The sequence below is a fragment of the Dermacentor silvarum genome, chromosome 4 (assembly GCF_013339745.2).
Source record: "Dermacentor silvarum isolate Dsil-2018 chromosome 4, BIME_Dsil_1.4, whole genome shotgun sequence".
Classification (NCBI taxonomy): domain Eukaryota; kingdom Metazoa; phylum Arthropoda; class Arachnida; order Ixodida; family Ixodidae; genus Dermacentor; species Dermacentor silvarum.
The window spans coordinates 140,218,541-140,244,713 of record NC_051157.2 but is presented as its reverse complement, the minus strand read 5'-3'; the positions used below and the strand labels follow the sequence as shown (position 1 = coordinate 140,244,713).

The 26,173-nt window shown below is 49.0% G+C and overlaps 1 protein-coding gene across 2 annotated transcripts in view; it reads right to left on the bottom strand.

Annotated features, from left to right (window-relative positions):
- Positions 1-937: 937 nt before the first annotated feature.
- The window catches only part of LOC119450680 (uncharacterized), a 66,740-nt gene continuing 41,504 nt past the window's right edge, over positions 938-26,173 (bottom strand). The window contains exon 2 of one of the 2 annotated variants that reach the window (XM_049666141.1): positions 938-5,445. In XM_049666141.1, coding sequence (XP_049522098.1) covers positions 5,101-5,445 — 345 coding nt within the window. In that variant the 3' untranslated portion in view covers positions 938-5,100. Of the gene's footprint in view, positions 5,466-26,173 lie in introns of both variants that reach the window. The other variant, XM_037714194.2, reaches the window with a different exon arrangement.

The window sequence follows — 26,173 nt, the reverse complement described above, 5'->3', positions numbered from 1 at the left end:
ACTAATGTCAGCCTCTTATGCCACCTGTCACGGGCGATTTTAAAAAATTCCGTAAAGCTTAATTTTGAACACCCGGTATACCCTTATACTGCATGTACGTAGTCCAAGCTGACATCTGAATACTGCATGCTTTCTGTAAAGAAATTCACGACGCCACGCCTAGGTATTCTTGGTTCATCTATCTCATGAAGGACCACGATTAGCTCAAAGTTATGTAGTAATGACGTAACTATTATTCTGCAGACGTTTTAATATGAGGACCGCAAGAAACGGTGGAAAATTTAGCTTTCTAATGAACATCTAGATCATTCGTGAGCGACTATTTCGATGTCGATGCAGAAGTGCAAGATATCTTTTTTTTTTTTCGAGGAAGGCTACCTGAGGCATAGCAAAATAAAAAGAATGAATATAACCCCGCATCGAGCAGGAAGTTCAATACGGCACTGTAATGAGTCATCTTCACTCCATTTTGTAAAGTCAGCATGCCGGTCCCTTCGGAGGCCAGACCATCTAAGCAAAGGCTTCCGTATGCGTCGAGTGCCTGGGCAAGTCCACAACAGGTGCTATACACCGGTGTGTTGTGACAGGGCTGTGCAGTTGGGGCAGGTGGCGTTGTCATCCATGAAGCCATTCCCATTGCGGGTGACCGCAGGGGCGTTGGTTATCCTTAAGTCCCTCAGAGGATTTAGGATATAGCATTATCCTCGGGGAAACGTCCTCCAACCTTGTGAGGTTATGGGAGGGAGCGGGCACACTGGGAATATTTTTGGGCTCGCAAAATTGCAAATGGATCCGGCACAGCAGGTGTCGGCCGGCGGATGCGTGTTCTTCGTGTTGTCGTGTGCTTTGTTATCTGCCATGGCAGATGAACTACTGCAATCCTGCAGCCAACAGTCACTTTCAAACAACGACAGAGAGACAGAATGACAACACTCACTTGGTTTTCTTGTATTTTCTTTTCTCGTTTTATTTACCAAAAAATAGATTCATCTGATTGGCAGATTGTAGACAATGCCGAGCGAAGCGCGAGTTCCCCAAACACAACATTCGTCAAAGTCTTCTCCACATTTCTTTTGTTTCGGCCATGACAGTGTCAATGACGATTTAATTAGGTTAAAACAGTTTCAGTATCGCCGTCCAGGCGGTGTCTTCGAGTCAATGTATGCAACAGAGAAAAATTTACCAAGCATGTGCGCCACATGCGCACGCTCATGAACCAGACACGCAAATACATTTGCAAATTTGCTTTGACAAACAATAAGTAGACGCCTTCGCTACACTTTTTGTTTTCTCTTTCATGCCTGACAAAAGTTCGTCTTGCCACATATGCAAGGACATTCAAAAAAATGTACAGTTGCACTCAACGTGCCCATTACAAACTTAACTGCAGAAACTACGGGGGTGGTCAAGTACAGTTCCGTAAAAAAAAAGAAACTAAAATAATACAACAATAAGCAGTGGAGTAGACAGAATTCTCTGTAGCTGCCATCAAAAAGAAAAAAAAAGCCGTCTTCTGGGTCAAATGTGAACACTTTCTTTATGGTCCATGGGAATTACGAACATCGTACGTTGCAAGCATTTTTTCTAGGGTCCGCACATGAACACATCATTACGCGAGGGAACAGTATCGCAGTCTTCAACGAGTGCGTATTGAAAGGTGCACTATAGCTTCCACCTCGTGATCAGCCCTAAATAGCTGTCGAAGGTTTCCACAGGATCAGGGGTGTTTACGCCTAAGCACATTTATTCGCGAATACAACTTAATAATTCTTACAAACAAGAACACCCCCTACCAGGCTTCGTAATAAGTTTGTGCTCATCGCCGTTTTATAAGACGCTAAGGAAGAAGGGAAAAAAACGCAATTTAGAGTTCACAACAAGAAGGAGAGCCTTATGCATGCGCAGGCGAAAAATGGTGACCTCACGAGTGAACATCGAGAATGAACACACCTCAATTCTAATTTCGCTCCTCCCAGAAGCCAAAAAAAGCACCTCGTCAACAATCAGGCACTTAGAATGGTATCTTACCCTCCCCCTTCAAACATGTAGGCAGGCCGGCATTTGTAGGTTCCTGCCCCGCCGTGACGACTTTGGCACGAGGCCCGAATGAGCACATGGTTTCAATTGTAAACCGGGATACGTTGTGTGTGCGTGTGTGTGTGACCATGGGAAACCGGTTGCATGCCTCTGCTGAGGCATCTAGAAGAAAACGGTTAATTCTACAAAGCGTTCTACGTAGAGGTGGGACTCTGATGTGCAAAATGCCCGGACGGCGTAGGTAGTAATCAGTATGTCGCGCACGTCTACCTGGATGCGTTCGCAGGTGCAACACTAGGGCACGGGTCAATGGTCGAGACACATGCTCGAAAGAAAAGCACCAAGCGATGGGTGGAGACTCTTCTATTGACCGATCATTGCCTCAAAGATTTGCGCGCGCAGGCTGGAAAACCAGCTGGCGCGCGTAAATCTCAGAGGCCATGGACTGATGCCCCTGATGCGACTCACATGTTGGCACTGGCCTTCCGTGACATTAGACAAGCAGCTGCACAGACGTCGAGCTACATGCCGCGGTACGTGTCGCGGGTGGTTTAGCAGCTGTCGCCTAAAACATTTAGGTGAGCAGAATCTAATTAAACGAAATCTCATAAAGCAGCGTCTACGCTCACTGGTCAATCTGCAACAGTACCGGGCGAAGACTAAAAATTCAAAAGTGGACAAAGGCAGCGTCACTTGACACTTTCCCCGCGAGATGGCGCAACCAGTCGGTTGCCCCCACCCCCACCCCTGGGAATGGCGCGCTTTTTGAACGACGATGGTCTGGTCGACACGTGAGCGGCGCACTCTTTGAAACGCGAAGCTCTGGTGCAGGCACGGAGTGTGCAGGGTTGATGGTGTTGGCTCGGCACTGAACATGAATCACCACGCGAAGACTAAAGCAATGACGTCAGCACTTATATCAGTTTTCGTACGCACGCAATGAAACGTTTGCACAGTCGCACTAGTTGCTTGGATTCTATCGTATATTTTTAGGACTTCACGAGCTTTCATCTTCACGAGCGAAACAGCGGGACACGCGCCCTACGGTTAATTGAGAAGATTCCCGGCTTTCCTTTTAAAGCACCAACAAGTACGTGGGAAGACAGCATTTGGGTGCGGCAAGTTGTCGGGGGTTACGCTGCGAGGGGAGGAAAACAAAGAATCACAAGACACCCAACAGTGCAAAACATGAGCAATCAAATTTTGAGTTCTCGCGCTAGTTACATACACCAAGGAACCGTTTCTACCCTGTCGGCCGGTGTTCACCCAAGATTTGCCCGCATTGTAGGTCATTTCAGATAGGGGGAAAAAAAACTAAAAGCTGTTGGTCCAGGCACGGACAGCGCGCGAACGAACCTTTCGCATTGTCAGTATTACCGCTTCTACAACAGTGATGTGTTGTTTCTTCTAACGCGGTCGCGACGTTAACTTCGATAGTGACCAAGGTCATTTGTCGAAAGCAACGGTGAACTTGAAAACGCTTCGGCGTTCACGGAGCTACAGCAGTGTTCGAAGTGATGACAGCGAGCCAATTGCACGATGGCGTGTACGTACGTAAATGCAAGAAAGACAAACGTACTGCAGAACCAGATAGCAGCGCTGCGCAGAGATTCGGCTGCTTCACCGTATTTACACGACGTTTTGTACAATTCTGTCGTTTGTACAAGTCTGTGTGCAAAACATGAAATTGCGCGGCAGGCCACAGGATAAGGCATTTTAAGTACGGCGATTGGCTAGGGACGCTTTAGCACACCGATGGCAAGTGACGCGTTAATTCGACGTCACGGTGTTGCGAGCTTGCCCCGACAACATCCGTGCGTGCCAAACAGTACCACTCGCCATTACTGGTCACATAAGACCGTCCCCAGCTGGCCACTGTACTCTCGATGCGTCTTCCAATGCCCCTGCTTTGTAACCTACAGCGCTTCTGACCGGTCCCTTCAACCCCGCAGTGATAGTTAGCACTGGCCATCGCAGTTTGGAGCGTTAGTGTGTGGTATACGACGCTACCACGCACTGTGGCTAGCCGCTTAATACCAAGCGCTTTATGGAACTCGTGTTACAAGCTCCACAGTCTTGTGCCTCACGCGCTCCTTTCATCAGCGCTCGGAATAAGTCACACGTACGCCTTTTCACACAGTTCAGGACTATTCTCCCCACACGCTCCCCAACAGGGAGCTTGCGCAGCTCCCACCACCAACGGTCCGCCAAAATCGAAGAGACCGATCTCCAGCTATTTTCGAGACTGTCTGCTCCGCCGATCCAGAACACAACTTCTACGCAGATCAAGACGCGGCGAGCGGGTTGGCACTTCAACCAACAGACTACAGTAAAATCATCATCATCATCATCATCAGCCTATATTTATGTCCATTGCAGGACAGGTAACATAGCCACAGCTGAATGGGTACCTCTAGCACGGAATCATTTTCAGTGATCACTGGTAACCGCAACGCCACTTGGCAACCAGTGCCGTTCTGAGCTGCATGATGACAAGCCTGCTGCACATAATCCGTCACGCAGCCAACAGAAGCCGCAACGGCAATGCGGCTCCCATCCTGGAGGGACGGGGAGGACGATGGTGCTAAGTTCACAGTATTTTAGATATCTGAAACGAAATTCACCAACACATGACTGCTGGGCGTCCCGGACTGACCCGCTCTCGGTCGGTCTATTCAGCGTAGGTTGTGTTCTGGACCACCGCGACAGTCACCTTCAACCTTGACACGAACGCGGCTCTCTTGCGGCACTCCCACATTCCGTGCTGCGAATAACGGTGCTTCAACATCCACGGTGGAGCCGCCGTCGTCTCTACGCTCACACGAACGGCAGTTCCCTTCGCTCCTGGTCCGCTCGGCAGAGGTCTACTTCAAGAACGTTGTTCCTGTTGTTGTTTGACAGCCTCGTTCGTGTTAAGGATGACTGCGACTCACCGCGCATCCACTGTACTCACAGTGGTACGTGCTCACAAAATGTCGACAACGGTTTCTTAGATAGAGAAAAAAAAATCGAAACAAACAAGAACATGGAACGTGAGCGCGCAATTTGTGCCGCAGCGCCCTCCTAGAGGAGGGGTGTCGCGCCGTGCTGCATGCGACTGGTGGTCGCGGTGTCGTCCACGTTAGTCGGCGTCGTCGTGTGCCTGCTGCTGGGCGCTCCTCCCGCAGGCTCGGGGCAGAAGAGTCCCTCCTCGAGGAAGACGTCGTCCTCGTCTCCCGGGGCGTGGCAGCGGATCTGCTGCAGGAAGACGGCGCGTCGCCGCTTCTCCAGGATCTCGTCCATGGCCAGCCGACGGTCGAGCGTCGCCAGGGTATGCATGTAGTCGGTCGTGTTGAGCCGGTCACGCGAGAACAGGCGAGACCGCGACGCGCCGTTCAGCGCCAGGGTCGACGACGACGACGGCGACGCCTGCTGGACGCAGCTCACTCCTGCGTCAGCGAGAAAAAGAAGAAAGCGGACACCGTCTTAGATAGGAGAACGCGCCACATATAAAAAGGCAACGACGGCAACAGCGACTACTACATTGGTACAACGGCGCCACACTACACTACGAGTGCAAAAATATTGTAAATATGAGGTCAGTCTTCGTGAAACCACAGGGTTCAAAGACCGCAACTATATATGGTAAACACTCGCGCGACCGGTGAACATTATCTTCGAAGATTGGTGATGCATAAGATAGAGAAGAACCAGAGTGACGTCGAATGAAAATTAGTACATGGCCGCAGGAAGGTGCAATCATGCATCTATTGGTGCGTTGCGTTAATGTCAACAGCGGTGCGTTGACATTAGAGCACACACGGTGGCGCTTAAGTCGCGTAAAATTGTATAATAATTGTCACCATCACCGTCGCGGAATAAAACGTCAAGAACAAAGAAATTGGTCGAAGCCTGCGCGAAGCGACATTTGCGGCGAAGACCGGAGAGATGATCGGGACCGGCGCAGCACCGCAGAGATGATCGGGACCCCGTTAGGGCCTGCCTGCTGTATACCTTGACAAGCTATCCGATAATTTCAGGCTGACAATACGTTTTGCTACACCTCAGAACTGCCTTACGCACTCTATCTGGCGAGCATGGCCACAGCAAGAAACATGAAAGCCCAAAGATGACGGCAAGCAGAGCATTGCTTTGTTGTTCTTCATTGCTCCCGATTACTGGCCGCCGTAAGGTCACCGCACGGAAGGTCGGCTATCACGTCCCAGCAACTAATCAAAAAACTCTTTATTTCGAGACTGCTCAAATTCGCTATAACGAAACGACCTTTGGAACGGAAACGAGTACACAGAGGGAGAAAAGAAACCCCACGTCACAATTGCCGGCCACCTCCCTCTTGCTGGTTGACGGCGCAGTACAATATTCCAGTCATCTAGTAGCTTTAATGCTTCCATATTACGAATTAAGTGCTACGCCAGTCCGCCAGCCGCATATATATAACGTGCTATCACACACTAGGCGTAGAAACCACAGGAAATCCTTGCAATCGCGCACAGAGCAAATCTGTCTTTTCCTCTGGCTTGTGGAGCCGTTGCGCATACGGATGTATTTCATGCTCACAAAACCTAAGCCGACGGGCAGCATTATGGACCATGGATCTTCGTGTACGCCTTTTTCACTGGTCGCCAAGAAGCTTAACAAGGACAACCCAAAGCGGTCATCCCAAAATCCAGATAATATATCCTCTTTACACGTGTACAGTAACCGCATTCCAAAGCTTCGCTTCCAATTGTAACGGCAAATTTTAAGACTCAAGACCAAGGCCGTCTAGCTTACAAACACTGCCGCACCAGGAACTACAAAACGCTAGTTTAACGCGCCAGTGAATCTCCGTGCGTCTCGTGGCCGCGAGACCGAGGAGAAATAAAGAGAACGAGAAAACGAAAAAAAGAGCGAAGTGGGAAAGACGCGCAGGGTGTCCTGAAGCGACGCCGCCGAAATTTGCTCGGAACAAAAGGCGCGCCGAGCCACGGAACGCTTTATTTTTAGGCTTCTGTCTTCCCCGAGCCGGCTAGTCCGCGTCCGCACTGCGGCTACTTCGCGGTGTGTGCGTGCGTGTGCGTGTGTGTGTGTGTGTGTGTGTGTGTGTGTGTGTGTGTGTGTGTGTGTGTGTGTGTGTGTGTGTGTGTGTGTGTGTGTGTGTGTGTGTGTGTGTGTGTGTGTGTGTGTGTGTGTGTGCATACGACTTCTTTCGCCGCCTATACGGCGTCGGCACATGGCACGCCGGATCGTCACGCTAGAAAAGCGCCAGAAGCCAGCACACGGCTATAGCGGTCACGAGGCTTGGCTCGGCTCGTCTTTGGTCGGCTGCGCACACTACCTGCGTTGGTGTACACAAGCATGAAAAACGCGCAGACCCCCTGAGCTTACGCACCAAGCTGACTATACAGAGACCCTGCTTACGCATCTATAACAGTCGAACCCGGATATATAGGACCCACATATAACGAATTATTGCGTATAACGAACAGCAGTAAAACCCCCTTGAAAATTTCGTACAAAATTATTTTATTTTATATATCGAATTATCGATATATAACGAACTTTTTTATGATTCCCTTCAGATTCGATATATCCGCGGTTCGACTGTATACATACCATACCACACGGCGAGCGCGCCGGCGCGCGCCTAATTTTCGTCCGACACGCCTGGCCGATCACCCTTCGCGGTTCGAAAAGAAAGACGCCCATCTCGCGCCGCCGCAGCTTTGCATCTTCAGGAAGCCTCCGAGAAAGGATAAAAAAAGAACGGGCCCGAGGAGAAGGAACAGCGGGCCGCTGCCAAACGCTAGCTGCTCTCGGTATGTATCTGTGCCACCAGGAAGGCCCTCTGGCGATAGACGGCGACTCTGAAAGGATTCCTCTTTAAAAAAGAAATCGCGTTCCCTTCCTGAATTTTGCTTCTTCTTGTTTTCCGCGCAAGCACGACACGGTGCCGATGGCGCGCGTGCTCTGGTAAGCCGCCGCGGACCTCACAAGGCCTAGCTGTACCGACGCGCAGGGCGGCATGCACTTCAGAAGACACCGCACAGGAGCCCGGGGAAGACTAAACAACGATGGAATATAAGTGGCTATAAAACAAATACGAGGCTTCAATGTCTGTTGATCGAAGAATTCATGCGCTCAGCGCGACAAAAGTGAATAAGAATCCCGGTTTGTGTGCATTATACTGTACAACCTGACAGTTTTCCTCCACGACCTCGGAAAACCTTTTCCGGGTTCTCTGCGCCGATCTCGCGGAAATCTCCAGCGATTCTCGTCGGCGAGATATCGCGGAACATCGCTACACAAATCCCGCAGACATCTTACTCGCGAGGGTCTCGAAGAATACTCCGAAAGGGTTAGTAAAACTTTTCAGTAGCCTATAGAGTGTTAGACATACTTGTAAGCAGAAGGTATACAGCGCAAAAAAAAAGACACAATCAAGTGAGAAGATACGAAGAACATGCGCTTGTTCTTCGTAACTAAAAGCTATCGCAGAAATCTCTCATGGCACGAGCACCTGTACCGGCTCGTTACGAGGAGGTGTTCAAACAAGGGGTTTACGTACGTTATTTAAACTGATACAGCAAGCGGGGCGGCCACACAAACAAAGATGGCGGACCAGGACACACCTCGCGTCGTCGTATTTCGACCGCTACAACAGAAGAGCTTAAGTGGACTGTGTAGAATAAGCGCAATAGTATCAATTATATAAAACGGTGTCTCGACTGAAAACTTTAAATAACAGGAAGCTTGAACCTCGCCTTCTTGATCTGCAATGCGGAAAGCTGTCTGTATACTTTACGCATTGTTATCACGTATACGGCCGCTTTGCAGGCAAGTTGCACTAACGCGTTCGAATTGAGGGCGCCATTACGTACGCAAAACAGCCGATAACGCATTCAGTTTCACAACGCAGTATACTCAAGTGAAGTCCGTCGGCCGCTCCGTTCCCCTCCCCGTACAAGCCATTCCGGCGAACTCAAAAAGTTGGCGATAAGCTCTTCGCCGCGTCTTGCATTGTTGCTTCCGCGTCACATTTCGCTGCGTCTAACTCTCGTCTCAGGCGATGTAGAATCACCATGCTGCAAAACACACAAACACCCCGCACTGTATATCGCAGTATCGGGCCGCCACTGACGACGAGGACGAGGACGCCCGGGCAGCTGCAAGCCACAATCACTTTTCCAGAGAGTGACCCGCTCTTATAAAAACACGAGGCTTTCAGACGGGGCGTTGTCGTCCGGGCAGCCAGCTAGACGAGGCACGGCCAATTTATTTATTTATTTTTTTTCCTTACCGCGCGGCACGCACAATGGAGAGCGCACGCCTTGCGCATAAACGAGCGAGTATATAACGTGCCTCGCGCCGCACGCTTCCGGTGCGATGCTCGAAGCGAGTCCAAAAGCGCGCCGCGCTTTCTCGGCACACATCGCAGTAGCAGCAACAGCGAACGCAAAAAAAAAAAGAAAAAAAAAAACGTATAGACGTAACTCTCAGCAACTGTTCAAAAGAAGAAAAAGAAGAAAAAAAAAAGCAACGTCGACGCACCGGTATGCGTTGTTCTCACAGTGCGCGCTTTCCCCTCTGAATGAGTATATAGCAAAAAAGTATAAGCGAACATCGGAGCGGCATAATTATTCGTCGCGGAAGTAAGGTGCGATACTGACGCGGCGTCGCCGAGGCTGTATAGAAATGCTCGAGAAGATATAGAGAGGGCGCAGATGTATACAGTGTAAGCTTCCGGGAGAACACGAGAAAAAAGCGGCCGCAAACACTCTCATATATGCAAGAGCCAATCCGGACAAACAAGAGGGCCGATTGTGTATATCGACGACCGCATTGGTGTGTGTTTTAATCGAGCGGCCGTGGGGCGTCATTGCGGTACAGTTAAGCAGCGTCCACGATCACACCCCTTAATCAAGATATCGCGCGCAGTACAAGTGAAGGAGAAGGTTCAGGGAGGGACTCGGCGCGCGTGAGTCTATAGTACGCCTGCTGTCCGAGAGATGTCGGTGTCAACACGACGGCACTATAGAGTATCGCCGATAAAGGTAATTAATCTAACCAAGTTACGGTTAGGCCTCACTATGTTGCTGACCGAATGGCGATCGACTCACTGCGCGGAGTCGAGTAAACGAAATAATAAAGAAACAAGAGCGCCCCCCCCCCCCCCCCCCCACCCCTCCTATATTTTCGTTGTAGAGATCTCCTCGAGGCAAGTTTCTGACGCCAAGCAAGGTCTTTTAATATGTAATGAAGCTTCTGGGAGTTGCGATCAATCACCTGATCCTGATTTGATTAAGGTCATAACGTGATCACCCACCTATCAATGCAACCGGAGACGGTTAACTCATAGCGGCGAAAGTGTATACCTTATACACAGCCTGGGTAGTTGCTTCGGTTAGCTGCGTAAAGCTACCTTTTTTTTTTTTTTTTTTTTTTCAGCGCTAGTGTCACTGGTAAAGCATAGACATTGACGAGAAAGAATTCCAACGCAAGCGTATTCCGCTTAACCTGATGTTACCGTCAATGCAAAGCCGGTTTCTATGATTCAGTGTTTTCAGCGCAGTATCGCAGTAGTAAATATTATTCCCAAAGGGCACCAAAAGGGGACTGCGATGTAATGCGACCCGGAATACAATTTTAATGGAAGCGTACGTATATAAGCGTCCGTCGCTAGTTAGCTTTATCGAATCCACGGGCATGCTCAGTGCGTGCTACATGGATTCTGTAGAGCTATAATAAAAAAGAAAGAATAGAAAGAAAGAAAAAGCGGGCAAGTTTGTATTCGGTCGCGCAAAGCTTAGGCACAGCGAAAGTGTCAATCCTCAAGTCTTACTGGATGCTACTGCTAGGTATCAACTTGGTTGCTGCTAGGTCTTAACTCGGTTTAACTTAACTACGCATGTAGAGAAGGTATTCTAGAGCGATCATTTTTCGGAGGTACCTTCCCCTTCGCGACATTTCGCGTCGCTAGCGCTGAACGCGTCGGCGCCTACGATGGCATGCCACAAACGCAGGCAGGAGCTGTGTCTGTGTCGGGCGAAGCGAGCGTGCACCTGCGCCGGCGGTTACTAGGCAACGCGAGGTGACGTCATTGCTACTGCCTCGGCGCATGCGCGGCTAGGCAACGCGCGCAGCATCGGCAGCAGCTCTGCGCGTTGCCTCGTTGGTGCTGCTCGAATTTGTTTCTCTATCTCGCTCTCATTTTCTCTCTCTCCCGAGCATTGCGCGCGCCACGCGCATGCTCTTCTCCTTCCCTCTCCTTAACGTCCCATGTCAAGGCAACATGTGCACGGCACGGAGAGGAGGAGAGGCACACGCCGCTCCGCGAGGTGGTTGCTAGGCAACGCAGTGACGTCATAGCTCGGCGAGGTTTTGCGACAGCAGGCGCCACTTTTTACGGTTAGCTAGACCAGCTTCGCTGTTAAAAAAACTCATAGGGCCACCGAAGCAGAGCCTGAATACCACTATTAACATCCGAAGCTGTCTCCGTGCCTGCCTTTAAGCTATGCGTAAGGTTATCATAACACAAAATCATAACGGAAGTAGCAACGAGCCATAAAAAGTCTTTGTTAAAGCCAAGCCGAGCAGTGGTAGCTTACGGTAGCCCTGGTTGTAACGTGGTGGTTCGCTCAAGTCACAGCGCCGGCTTGTTCAGTTCGATTGTTATTTAAACCATGTGTAATACTCATTGCTATTCTACCTGTGTACACCCCCCTTAATTTAATCCTTCCTTACAAATGCCAATTTAATAAGGTGGTAATAAAAGAAATGACACAAGGGTTACATGCACCTTTCACGTTTCCTTCTATCTCCGCTTCGGCGTCTGTCAAGCATTACGCCACCGATATGCGCGCGGTCGCGGCCTTTTGATTGCGAAATGAATTAAACAAACAAACGGCGATACGGCTTTGCCAGCCAGCCATACGGCGACGTCTCGCTCTTTCTGATGATGATGATGATGATCCTTGAAGATAAGGCACGTACCCACAGCGGAAGATGGGTCAAGAATCGGGAGGTTTGAACGCACTTATACTCGTATTTCTAGGAACGAATGGGTAGCTGAAAAAGTTGAAATTTTCCCCTGCAACGTACAGTTTTCGTCGTAATCTATTTACAACAAACGCTTCGCATGGGAAGTCTTCGTCCTTCTGTTATTATTTTCTTTTTTTTCTTCTTCCATCGACGAGCGCATACTCAGACCCACGGGGCGAATAGAAATGAAGCTGATATACGATACAAACTTTTTTTTTTTTTTTGGATACAGTTCATCGCACCGCCGGTTCGCGTGTATAAGCAGCAATTTTCCTCAATCTTTCCCCGCGCCGTCTCAGGCTTTTCCCATTATTCGCAGTATACTTGGCTGCCGAATTACTTTTTTTTTTCTCTATACTTTCCTTTTCCGCTCGGTTAGGAGGAGATCGTGTCGGCTCGCACCGTTTGCTCCGGTTCGAAAAGAGCAAGCGCGCTCTTAGTCGCTTCCATGCGGAGGCGCAATTTTCCGGCGTCGCTGTTGCTGCTGTTGTGTGAACGAGAGAGCGCGATGAAGTGTGCGGGAGAGCGGCGATCGAGGTATTTCAGGCAAAAGATTTTCGTTTCTCTCTCTCTCTCTCTCTCTCTCTCTTCTTTTTTTACTTCGGTTCGTTTTCTCCGCTGCCCCTCAACTCTTTCGCCCCAGTATGTGCGGCTGCTTTCCTGTTTTTAACAACTAGCGAGCGTCTGTTACGAAACGCATCGGTCGGCTGTAAAGGTTTTTGCTGCGTATACGCTAAAAGTTTTTTTTTTTTCCTTCCCTTCCCTACATCTTGTCTATTGTTTCCGACGCTAAAGGTTCGTTTCCGCTTTTGATTGATTGGGTTCGTTTCCGCTTTTGATTGATTGGAAGTTTGCGTCTTACAATCGTAGCAATGCCACCATTGGTCACGGAGCGTAATTAAGCAGGATGCTCTAATGAGAAGCATTAATTACTTCTCTATTTATTTAGTAACTCTTTCGCCTATACTAGCGTTACAGCAAGGGGTGTACATACAATATAACATAATATAATTTACACTCAAATCAAGCACACAAAGCGCTGTAGAAATCATCTTTGGACACTATAAAAACATCTACAGGCGGAAGAACATTCCAACTCTTCCATTCCAGAAATCGGTGAGAACGCGTAGCCTGACGCCAGAGGCTGACGCATTGAGATGCGTCATATGTATAGCGGATAGTATAGAAGTAATCAGCTAGGATACAGTAAAGCGTCTGCAAACAGTTATGTATAGATTTCGGGCAGTGGCAAAGCAGACTCATTAGGAATTCCAAAGGGTGCGAGCGCTGTTTGATCTTTTACACAGCTTCGCTGTCTTTGACGTATGAGTTTGCCTCGGATTTAAACATATCCCGGGAGTTTGTTAGTTAGTTAGTTAGTTTGTCTGTTTGTTTGTTTGTTTGTTTGTTTGTTTGTTTGTTTGTTTGTTTGTTTGTTTGTTTGTTTGTTTGTTTGTTTGTTTGTTTGTTTGTTTGTTTGTTTGAGGTTACGACGTGAATGGGTTGGGTATAACTGCGCCACACGGTTCTTTTATACAAGTTTAAAGAAAGCGCAAACAAACCAACGACAAAGGGGCAACAAATACACATTATATAGCGCTGCCCTTTTCTATATCATATGTCCTTTTTTTCGTTCGCGCTGCTTTGCTTCTTAAAAAAAAAAAAAAAAAACTCGCTCACACTTCGCTATCTTGCCTCAGCTCACACGGTGTCCGAGGACGGGTCAGTAGCCCACGCGCTTCGGCACACAGCGATCTCGAGCGTCCGGTTTGCACAACCCGATTTCTTAACCACGCCATCGCAACAGCCGCGTCTGCATGATTACGCCAGTATACCAGGTAGGTATACTGACGCAAGCCGAGTATAAAACTGTAGTAATTACGATGGCGGAGCATCCGGCAGATACAGACTCGTGCAACCGGCGAAAATGATGTCGCGACGTCACAGTAACACATACGATGGGACAAGACGTTATCTTAGTGGGTCTCAAGCACTTTGGTGATGGTACAACCGGCTGGCGTTTAATTAGCGCTGTCCCGTTTCGTGCCTCTCTTCCCTGGACGTGTCACGCGAAGTAGTTACGGCGCTCCGAACACGCTGAAAAGGAAGGTCGCCGAGAAGGCTAGCACTCGCGCGTCCACTCAATTATTCATGACGAAACGAATGGAAACGGGCGGAAGCGCAAATCGGAGCGCATGCAATCTCGGATCTGCTAAGAGCGTTCGACGTTCCTCCGCGACTTCCCCCCCCCCCCCCCCCCCCCCTTTTCTTGTTTTTTCTCAGACCGCGTCCAGTGCTGGCCAAGACAGTGCGGAACCAAGCAAACAAGCAAGCAAACAAGCAAGCAAAGGCGTTCCAGTTTTGAGGATGCAGAGAACCCGGCGCCATCGAAAGTCGAGCAGCAAAATGTGAAACCTAGAGTATAACAGCTTCGCGAAACGCCCGATTCAGGCTATCGGCTCATCTTCGCGAACGCTATACAGAAGAGAGGCGAGGCGGGCAGGTGGAGAGATGGCGCTCTGCTGGGGAGAAACCAGATAACTGCGTGCTACATCCTTGCATATGTATAGAGAGGGGACGTGGAAAAACTAGGAGGACTATATAGCAATCGACGATAGAGAGGTTGGTGCTATATACAACGAAACGAAAAGTTGTGAGGCGCGAAAGAACCGATAGGAAAATCTGCACACGGTTTAATGTCTACAACGCAGCTTCCACAAGTTCGTGCCGATGTTCGGCATGGATTATCACGATAACTGGGTTGCTCTGATAATTGAAAGAAGGGTTGACGATTGACCTAATCCGACAGACAACGGGTGCTTTGCCGCTATAACGAGGGTTAATGACCCATTTATTCTGCAAGTCTTTTCAAGAAGTACGACGTCGGCATTCGTTTTGTAAGCTCTCGTTTGAAAAGCTATAGTTGTTGTGCTTTATGTGATGTACATTGTCTCCGTCTGTGCATGTTGTTTACATGTGAAGCGTTTGAAGATGTCTTTGAGAAAAGGCAAAAGCTTGAAATAACATTATGCACCCTCCTGCGGACAGTTCTGTTCTTGCTGCTGTTTTAGGGAAAGTATTCGTTTGATTGTAAATGTTGCTCGCCATTTTTTTAGCGCTAATTTTAATATGGCAGGAGTGCGTACTATCAATAGAACACTTCACATAACCACTATAAACAAACAAAGATACCTGGGTTCTCATTTCTAATAACTCTTCAATGGTTAGGCAAACGGAACAAAATAAAGTAACCGAAAGCTCGCTTCCTTTATTTTCCTCCTCCCACTTACTTGATAACTTAGTTGCATGGTTGGCGCCTTGCATATTAAACAAGCGATTCCGAGTGGATTATACGGACATAGTTATTAACAATACTTTCCTGAATTTAAGAAATATTATTTTTTTCTGACAGTTCGTTATAAAAGAGAACCGGGTTCGGTTCCACGCAAATAATATCATACTATCATCATACTATCACTGATACTACATTGCCTCTAGCATTTAGCGCCGATTTCAAAGGTTGCATTGCGCTAACGTGAACAAATGGTATAGCACTGCTCTCTCACTGCGAATTCTGACTGCATCCGCGTCCCAACAGGGAGCGAATAAATACTGAAAGCGGCATCTAAAAATACCAGGGGCAATGAGAGCTTTAATGACAGTCTTAGAACACCACACGGAGTTATCACTGTCACAATGCTCTTAGAAATGTTCAGGTGGCAACCCTTAGATGCGCCATCTATACCTAGGGCAGAAATATTACAAACAAGCAGCTCAGCTAGACGGTCGACATATACAATAGGAAAGCAAGGACGCGGACCCACTTTACGAATAAAATGAATTGTTCCTCTTTCTTCACATCAGTGCACATAAATAAGTGGTACGATTCGTTTCGATTATATCCAATCGGTGCGGCGAATTCGCAGGGAAAAAACGAAAAAAAAAAATAACTGGCTTCCCAACCACGTGCATATCCGCCGCCGTAATCACTCCCAGAACTAGCGTGGCGAATTCTAGCCACCCTACCAGAACTCAATGAAAAACAGCTAGGAGTTACCTGGGCAGTCCCGCCCCAAGCAATGGCCCCCGAGACAGCCAGCGCACTTATCTCGGAGGCTACACTCTACCGCGCCTCGACATTCGGCCGACGCAGCAAAGGGGAACCAACACGGTCACGGGCAGCGATAAAGAAGAATGAACATCGACGGGAGTGAATAAGAAGCTCGGAGAGCGAAGCCACGAAGGGGGAGAAACAGCTGCGCCAATCGGCCACTGCATGCCAGGTAAAAGAAAAAAAAAGAAAAAAAAAGAAAAAAAAAACGGCTCCCATCTCCTTGCGGCCGCCACACGCATAACAAGCAGCCTTTTTTTCCAGCCGTGAAAGGCGATCTCTCACAATAGACGAACAAAGATGCGAGCCCCGTAAAGACGTAAGTAAAGGGGCTGCATCGACGAGGTCATGGGATGGGAAACCGCCCAGATGTAGCACGGACGCGTGCAGATACAGGCGCGTCTTGCAGGCTATGTGAGAGAGAGATGGAATACTAATGTGAAATTACGGAGAGGGATAAGTCCGAGTCAGACCCTGGCTGTCTATACCTTGTGCGGAAGCAGAGCGCCTGATTTTGTAGAACAGTGTCTCGTCCGGTACGAAGGCACCGGAAATTTACACCGGTGGGTAAAGGGGGAACGGGGTCGGCCTGAGAAGGGGTGGCAATACTCGGATGAAGATGTCAACATCAAAACCGTCGGCAACGACCGAGCTACTGTTAGGTCAAATAAACAGAGGAGACTCAACAAGAACAGACACTATGCAGAGAAACAAGAGATGGCTGATAGAAGACAACTTCTTGATTACCTAAAAGACGATTCGTTGATTTATTGATTGATTGTAACGATACAAAGCAACATGTCTATGAAAGACGTCGTAGTCGAGAGATCGGCATTAATATTGACAATCTGGTGTTCTTTGTTGCCCCCAATGTTTTCGGTACCCGAGCGTTTTTGAGTTTTGCCCCAACCGCAAGGTGGCCACCGCGGTCAAAAAAAAAAAAAAAATCGAAACCGCCATTTAGTGACCATCAGTGAGTTACCTCGCGGCGCTTCTATTATTAGGTAATCACTGAGGCTTAAACTGACGTAAACGCAAAATTGGCTGCGTCGCGCGCACGCTTCGACGTAGAAAGGAAGGTCCTAGCCTTATCACTCGACCCATTATACGGTTCCATACACATTAAATTGAGGAAATCTGAGAAAATATTCGGCCAAAGACAAACTATATATAGTTTGTATACTGTCACGAACGTTCACGACAATCTTTCCAGCGGGCATAGCGTACGCGAACGCACCAATTAAGCAATTAGAGAGTTTTAGATTAGGGGGACGCAAGCTTTGGGGCTCCAACGCTTGCGTCCCCCTAATCTAAAACTCTCTATTGCCTCGAGTACACAAGTATGCGCGACCGTACATTACTCGCATACAAGTCGGTAGGAATGAAGATGGCCTTGGCTCATTGGGGAGCCCTCGCGCGGCGCCTGCTGCAGAACAGCCGGCGAGCCCTCATAGCTGGTGGGCGTTCGTTAAACCGAGGGGTTCGCTTCACTCAACACCCCGTGCATTATAAAAAAGCAGATTCGCTTCGCCGCGGCACGCGAAGTATACGACGAGCAAATACGCTCGGCAACCTTGGTTTAATCCAGCGAAACTATAATAAAGAAAATGTGGTTGATTTTCCGGAGAGAGGATTTCGCCGAGAGGCTCCGACGGCCCGACGATCACGTTAGCAGAGAAAGAAAGCGGCAATGAGCGCAAGTATGCACACTTCGCCTATTTGGCCACGGAATTGCGTGTATGTAGGAGATGGCATGTCGTCAAAACGTGCGGACGTTGTTAACTCGCTTAACTTGACTCATTTAACCGGCTATGTGCGCTCCGCGTTGGGCACGACGTAGTAGGTTGCAGAAAATCGCACGTATATATCGGTCAACGTAACGAGAAGGAGAGTAAGGACGCGGCCTCGCTTTACGAATAAAACTCATTTCCCGCGTTCTTGGTATCAGTGCACATAAAAATGTGGCGCATACTTCGTCCGTCCGTCCGTCCGTCCGTCCGTCCGTCCGTCCATCCATCCATCCATCCTTTCTCTCTCTCTCTGCATACACGGTTCACCACCCAGCAGTCCCGAAGGAGCGGATATATATATATATATATATATATATATATATATATATATATATATATATATATATGCACGTATATCGTGATTTCCGTGCCCGTGTTCTCGAACCTTCGATTGGAATAACCCAAAACCAGTCTCGTTTCCAAGAATGGAAGAGTGCGACCGGACGCTTCCGACGAACGCCTGCACGCGTGAGAAACATATATAGAGGGCGCGGCATGCGATGAATATCCCCGACATAGTCAAGATTAGACGCAAATGTAGCAGTTACACGTGAAGTAATCGACCCTTGACGGCTGCTTTTACACTGCGAAGGGAAGTGCGACTGAACAAACAAATGTCACAGTTTCGCCCTAAGGGCGAAGCAATGAATGCGATAGCAACACAGCAATGTCATACGAAGTAAGGTGAGCGGCTTTGGTAGCAATATGAATTGTAGTAAACATGAGCTGATTAAGTAAGCAGGTGTGCTGCGGCGTAAGTAGACCGACATGAAGAGAGACTCGATGACCACGAGAAGGCGCGTGTGAAACGGTGGTGTTGATGAGAAGCGCTTCCCGTGGGCAGCGCGTGCGAAGGGACACACCTGTAGCGCTGCACTGCCGATCCGGGCAGCATTGCATGTGTAGCGTGCGTTGGAAAATGTCGCCCGACTATTACTAACTGAATGAACAAGCGTGGTGTGAGCGCGCACAAACAAACACGAACAGATCACACTGAATGACTGCAGACAACGACTGTCAAAACGCTGGCAGCAAGCATACGCCGCCGCGAGCGTATACGTGCGGTCTATCGCTTCAACGGAAACTGAGCGGCGAATGCACGGCCCATAAAGGTCAGAGCCGTGTGGACATAAGAGACGGTGCGGACGAGCGACGAGCGCGGTTGTTGGCAGAGTAGAAGTGCGCCCCCCCCCCCGCTCCCTCCGGCGCTGGCTTCCTGCTTCCTTGCTTGCGCGTGGGAGATGAGTGCGTTCGCTCTCCGTGATAGCGCGCGTCCCCGCACGCTTCCGCTCGGGCATACGGCGCGCGGCGAAGATTTTATCTATAGGGATCCTCACGGCGACGGCGACGACGACGGCGACAACGACGCCGACGGCAGAAATCCGGTTGAAGTGTCCATATAATTGCTATCGCAATAAAACTGCGTAAGGAAAGACAACGAAACACCAAAATGCTGTGGAAAGAGGTGGTTCACTGCCATGTCAGTTGGAAGCGCCACCCACGTATAATACTTACGGGTTTCATAACGATTGATGCAATGCGCTCCGCGCAACGCTGCAAGAAATTGAAGGACGCTTAAGCTTCGCCTTTAACAGCGGAACGCGATAGCGCCTACAGATCCCTGTCTCTTTCGTGTTCCCTTGCTTCATGCTCCGTACTTTGCGCCAGGAACGACATGTTTCATTGTTTTCTTTTCGTTATTTCACGACAGGTGGCAAAATTTGCCGTGAGTCTTGGCGACAGCCTCTACACGCTACGACTCCAGTGAGAGTTTACGACACGCTCTGGTAGAAATAAATATCATAATCGCCATCGATCATCGTCATCATCACTATACAATACTGGAGAGACTATACGTGCACCGGAGAAGATGACGCTGCGATAACTTGGCACGAAATACTCCAGAATTTCACCCTTAAAAGAAAATAAGGCGTAGGTTCACCCTCGAGGAAGCCTACACTGTAAAATAATTTACACCCTCAAAATGAAAAAGGGTCTAAATGTGCCTATAAGTCACACCCTCGTCAGGGTATGAGTTATAGCCATATTAAGGCCCTTTTTTCACTTTTGAGGGTGTAAATTATTTTACAGCGTACGACTACAAGCTACGAGCTGTCAGGCAGTTCCCGTTTGCTTTCGAAACAGCGACATACGACTAAGCTAGGCGAACAGGAAGGACACAAGCAAAGCCGAATAGATCTTCCATTGTGCAATAGGAATTGACGGAGGGAGTTCCCTGGACGCCTTCCACGGCGCCGGCCTGCAGTATACCGGCAAGTCCAGGAGCGCTCGGCGGCGCGGTTGCAGAGGCGGCCAACGCCCTTGGCCGTTCCTATAGTACGTGCATACGACGCGGGGGCCGTCAGGCCGCCGCCCGTTTCGCGTCTGGCCGCCTTCGCGTTGGCAATGCGTCTGTGCGGAGGGGCGCGCGATAAGAAAGCCGCCGAAGGACGATCTGTGCCCGGCACGGGCTGATGCTGGCTGCCACAAGGCACCGCCGTTTATGGATCGCATGTGTGCGCGGCAGCGAAGAGAAAGGCAGGCCTTGCTGGCGGTGTTCCATGCAAAGCAGCTTTCGCACGACGCAACCTCGAAATGATGACGTAGAGTCGGGGAGGGTTATACGTCGAGGGAAACCCGAGCGGTCGACTCGCGCGCGCCCCCCGGCTAAGAAATACGAGCCTGCAGTTAGACCTCGTCTCTTCCGAGTGGGGCTCATACAGTGCCGCACTGACATCGAGGACGTGGAATGACATCCGGCCCGCGAATCGGGGCGCGATACACCTCCATATAAGACGAGCGTTTACGACCACGCGCGCAGCTAGGCGAGACAACTTGCAGCTCAGTTTGTCAATGGTCGGCCCTCGGCTCTTTCTTACTCGGCTCTTATACTGACCAACCTTGGACACCGACCACAATCTTATAGCGAGTTGCTGCACCCGGAATCAACACGACGAGGAATCATGGCGTAGCGCATGCGTGCGGAATCGGGGTCCAAAATGGAGGAGGCAAGCGTATTCGACATTCCGGCTGGCCGTAATACAATGGTCAAACTTCTCAACCCCAAACACTCCAGCTTACCGCCACATTAGCTACCGAGGAGGAGGCGCATGCAGTAATAGTGGAGAGAAGCTAACGCCCACTTCGAAGTGCCCGCACGATCGCTTTTCAGCAGTGCCGACCAGGAGCTCGAAGTTATGCAACGGAGCGTCTACGCCTCTTCTATAATAATGCCGCATTTGCAAGTCCTGCGCGTAGAATCATAGTGCAGCAAAGACCAGTCACCGCGGACGCTAAGCTCATCGGCAACACTAAAACATTTCTTTTCGTTTTCTTCAAACTTTGACGATTTGTGTCAACAGGGAAAAGTCAGCTTCGCCAGGTGACTTTCCGAGAACATCTGGGCCAGTATACACAAAAATGCTCTTACGCTAAAATTGTTCGTAAGATAAAATTCCAGTCAATCCCGGTGGTCGATATACTATTAGCGATACGGGCCAGCCAGTGGCGAAGAGAACTTACGAACGGAAACCTTAGTGAATTAAGCCCCCGATCTGGGACGAGACGTTAAAGGTTTACGAGACGTTTACATTATTTAAGATTCTATCTATCTATCTATCTATCTATCTATCTATCTATCTATCTATCTATCTATCTATCTATCTATCTATCTATCTATCTATCTATCTATCTATCTATCTATCTCACTTTCTCTCTCTCTCGATGCGAGAGCTCAGCCCAAAGAACAAACCGTTCGTTAGCGTGGCCCACCGACGTCGTTGAGTCCCCATTCACGCGCACACCGAGGACATTGTTCGAAATTGCGCTTCAATTTTCCTTGTCCCCTCCTGACCGCCCCTCGCTCAATTAGCCGGCCGACGGCCTTATACGGAGAGGGGACGAGTATCAACCAAAACAAAACAAAGAAGCAAATGCGAACTGCAGTGGGACACCCATGACCGAGGTCGTTTCACCGCGAGCCACGATCCCTTCGTACAACGCGACGCAGAATGAGGCGATTACGGGGGCGTCAGAGCGAGCGCATTAGGGCCAAGACCGCGCTATACGAGAAGGGGGGTCTATTGTTTCCTTCTACAATCGCGCACAGGACTCGTCACAATACGTGCACCCTCATACTCATATTTCTTCCTCCTCCTCCTCCTCCTCTTCGAGGGAGAAGCAGCAGCTACTGTGCTCATCACCGCCCACATTGGCTATCGGCCTCATCATCATGATCAATACACTATAGTTCCGATCACGATACAAAAGCTAATCAGTACTGGGCTCAATGAGCGCTGGTGAGACAAACCTACGGGAAAGGCATATTATCTATAATGATTTTATTGGCTCTGTTTAAGTGGTTGCAAGTTCTTGTTTTTTTATTTTATTTTTATTTATTTTTGGAGCACTTTGAAGCCCGCGTTCCGGCCCTGCTGGTTTTAGCCCATGCATGGTTGGCTGACCCGCCTTGCTGAATTTTGTTTAAATTTAAGAAGTTCCGCCACGATTGTCGTGACTGTTTTGCGAATTGTAGCGGCCAGCGCGGCCACATTTCGTCAGCGCGGTCTTCGCAAGCTGCAAGCCACTTAGAAAAGGAAGCTAAAAAACGGACAGTCTGCCACAAAAGTTTACAGAACATAAGGTCCCGCGGCAAACGTGAATTTCGTCAGTGTTAACAATTTGCCCCTCTAAGTTAACGGATCACCACGTATAGGTCCCCGAAAATAGCTACTGAAAGGCTGAAAGGCTGAAAGTTTTAAATTCGAAATTGATTCGAATGCCCGGGCTGCGCGGGAACTCAACTTTCTTTCGCAAATCCCGTGCCCCGTAAACTTTCGCGGCCGACTTGTATATACGGTATATATATATATACATATACACTACTATATCACACACACTATATATATATATATATATATGCCGACAGCCGCTCATTTAAACAAACGTCCGATCATCCAGCATCAGAATTGGCATGCCACTGCGGCCTGACCTCAGGGTCAACGACTGCGCCCCCTATAAACAAGAGCAAACAACGGCGCCGGGTATGTATATGTTACTGCGGTCGGCAGCAGACCACGGGCAACTCGAGTGGAAAGCGAAGAAGAAGAAAAAAAAGCGACAGCCCCCCCTTCCCCCCAGACGCGCTGCACCAATTCCCGAGGTCGACTTCGAGAGGCACACGCCCCGAGCAAGCCAGCTGGGCGCGTCAAGGCAGCGAGATGGAAGAAGCCTGCTGCTGCTAGCCGGCTGGCGTCGAGCCAAGGTGATCCGGTTCCTCGGCACCGCTCCTTGCCAGCATCACTCACTTCGCCATACATAATACACGCGCACGCACACAGACCCGATGTGCCAAGCACCCCGATCGCAAGGCTCGGCTCGGGGGGCCGCGGCCGGACCCCGGAAACGGGATCGATGTCGGCCCTGCGTGTTCTGCGCTGTTATGGTATAGCCTACGCGCGCCTGTGCCGCCCAATTTCTTTCGTGCAGCAAATGTCATTCGTCATTCGCGCCCGAAATTCCTGCGAAGCTTCGCCGAGGCAACCACGTAAGGTAAATTCGACTCGCCGGTTGTAGAGCACTGAGACGGCTCTTCAGAGATCGCGTAAGACAGCAAATGTAAGCGCTATAGAGCGAGAATAAAAGTGGTCTCAAGATAGCCATCGTGAAGCCAAACTATCGCTAACGTTACCGATCATCCTCGTAATATAGCTTCAGATATTTTTCACGACTTTCGTAGCGATGTCGGTGTCTGCATTCGTAGCATGCACTGCCATGCAGAGTGCTCTGAAACAATATAGTCCAACATGGCCACCGAGAATAGCGCTGCATGTGAAACTTTACCGGTTCACTATGCTTTCACGGGAGAGGAATGAATGCATGAATGTTGCGTTGGTCTCTCTCTTTTAACGAGAATTGAAAGTAACGTTGATTCAATGTGAAATGAATGAATGAATGAATGAATGAATTACGTTCAAGAAACAAGTGACCGGAACATCGAGAGACGGTGAAAGTGCAGATGAATCCGAACAAAACAGCCACCAAAATACCATCGTTCCGTGCGAACGACCCATCTTCGAAAACACTTTGCAGTTGAACCCATCAAGCAATGCGTGCGGCCAAGATCTCTAGCGAGCTGCGCGGCGCACAGGAAACCATGCAGTAAGCACCGCGAACAACGCGGCAGAGTTCTTTAGAAGGCGGGAGAGTCCTTTAGAAAACCGCAAATGACGGCCTCGGCACTCGGGGACAACAAAGGCGGGCAAAGGACTCCGTCATCCGCAGAGGCCCGTTCACGCCCCGTTACACACGCGTTATCAAGAACGGTCTCCCCCGCACTGTGCCGCCTCTTTACGACGATGAGGAGGAGGCACTAAGCTACGTCTTCTTCAGCTAATGGTATTGCCACACGCGGGAGGCCTGCTTCGTTCTTCAATACGGAACCGTCACTGCCTGCGGTGGCGGCTTCGTGCGCGTAGCGAACGGGTCGATGCCTTCCTATACACAGACGGTAGTCAGTCACTTTGCAAAACATTTCTGTACGTAACGAACACAACAAATAACGACCGCATGAAACTGTACCGCGGTATTAACCGCCAGACCTTTGTAAATCATGACCACTAGCTTATGTCAATTGTTCTTTTAATTCTTTTTTACGGGAATGCCCACGCACAGCCTTGTCACTTACACGTCGCTTGCGTTTCTCGGTGTTCTATATATTAGCGACAGTACACTATAAACACGGTAACACTGATTTTAAAAAAACATACAATTTCACACATTTACAGGTAACCGTTACTTTCTGCTTTAAGCAATGGTAATTTTCCCTGGAGGATACCAATACGAAGCCTAAATCATTGTGATGCCCTAAGGTTTACACCAATCGAAGGAAAATTTACAGGATCCAACAACACCTACGCATATAGCTGGGGCGCCAGGTGCCAAGTTACAGCATCCATGTATAACATAACTCATGAATGAGTTAAGCCCCAGCCAATTTTATTATCATCTATTGTACCCTCGGACCTCACGAAGAATAATCGTAACAAACAAGTCAGCTCGACTCCTACACCGTTATTTACGGCAAAGAACGCCGCTGGCCAATAAAAAACGTGAAAATGTAGGCCTTGAAAAAAATTTTACCGCACACTTATGCAGAAACACAGCGGTCATCAGCAGCGACATGGTGTCAACGGAGCAAATTACATACCGCCGAGTCTCTAGCTGTACGCATTCTGTTTGTTCTCAAATACAATATTTAAAAAAAAACGCACATAGAAAAACACGAGTCTCGCATCAGCCAGCATGTGCCGTAGGGCGCAAAGAAAGTGCTTTTCCTGATGGCGCATGTATACAAAGAAAAATTCTATTACGTTGCGTCAGAGGAGACGAAGACGTGAAAATGTGGGACGAGCGTACCTCCGTTTCAGGTTCCGGTCCCTTTTCATTCATTATTATTTTCATTTGTAATTCACTACACGAAAGATGATCGCATCCTTGAAATCAGTATACACAACGCTATGAAAACTTTATTACTCCGTATATATCGACCTACAAAGACCTTCCCGTGTAGCAATGTTTAAAATGTTTCAAAATGACACGATGTTCACTCTTCTTACAAATAACGATGATCGCTCCGCCTATATCGGCCTTTATTTAATTTTCCCTTATTATTTCTCGGCCACGCGTTCAGAATTGTAGACTTTAGGCGCAAAACACCGTCAACTTACGTAATTCCCTCCCTCTACTACGCGTGTTAAAAAAAAAAAAACGACTGGCAGTTATGACGCAATCTTTCTCGTAGCAAGCACAGTGCGGACGAAGCCATGCGGTCTCAGGGAACGTGACGCACCTGCTTGGACAACAGAATGCCAGATGGCACCTTGCCAATTATAGAGTTGCGAGAATGTCGTCGTGGATCCTCTGCGGCAACGAGGACTTCGAGCGCTCCGAAATTGCCGAAATCGAAGAAAAGCAGGGACACCTGAAGGAAGGTGACGGGAGCAGTGCGTTCTACTACCGAAAACCCCCGCACACACGCAAGCACACATGCACATACGTACATACAAACTGGCGAACAACACTGCTATACAACGCGCACACGTCTACCGATGCACAAACAACAAACAAAAAAATCTGCAGGACGCCTAAGCTTCGCCTTTAAGAGTGGAACGCGACAGCATTCAAAGATCCCCGACAGTTTGTCAGGCTTCTTGGC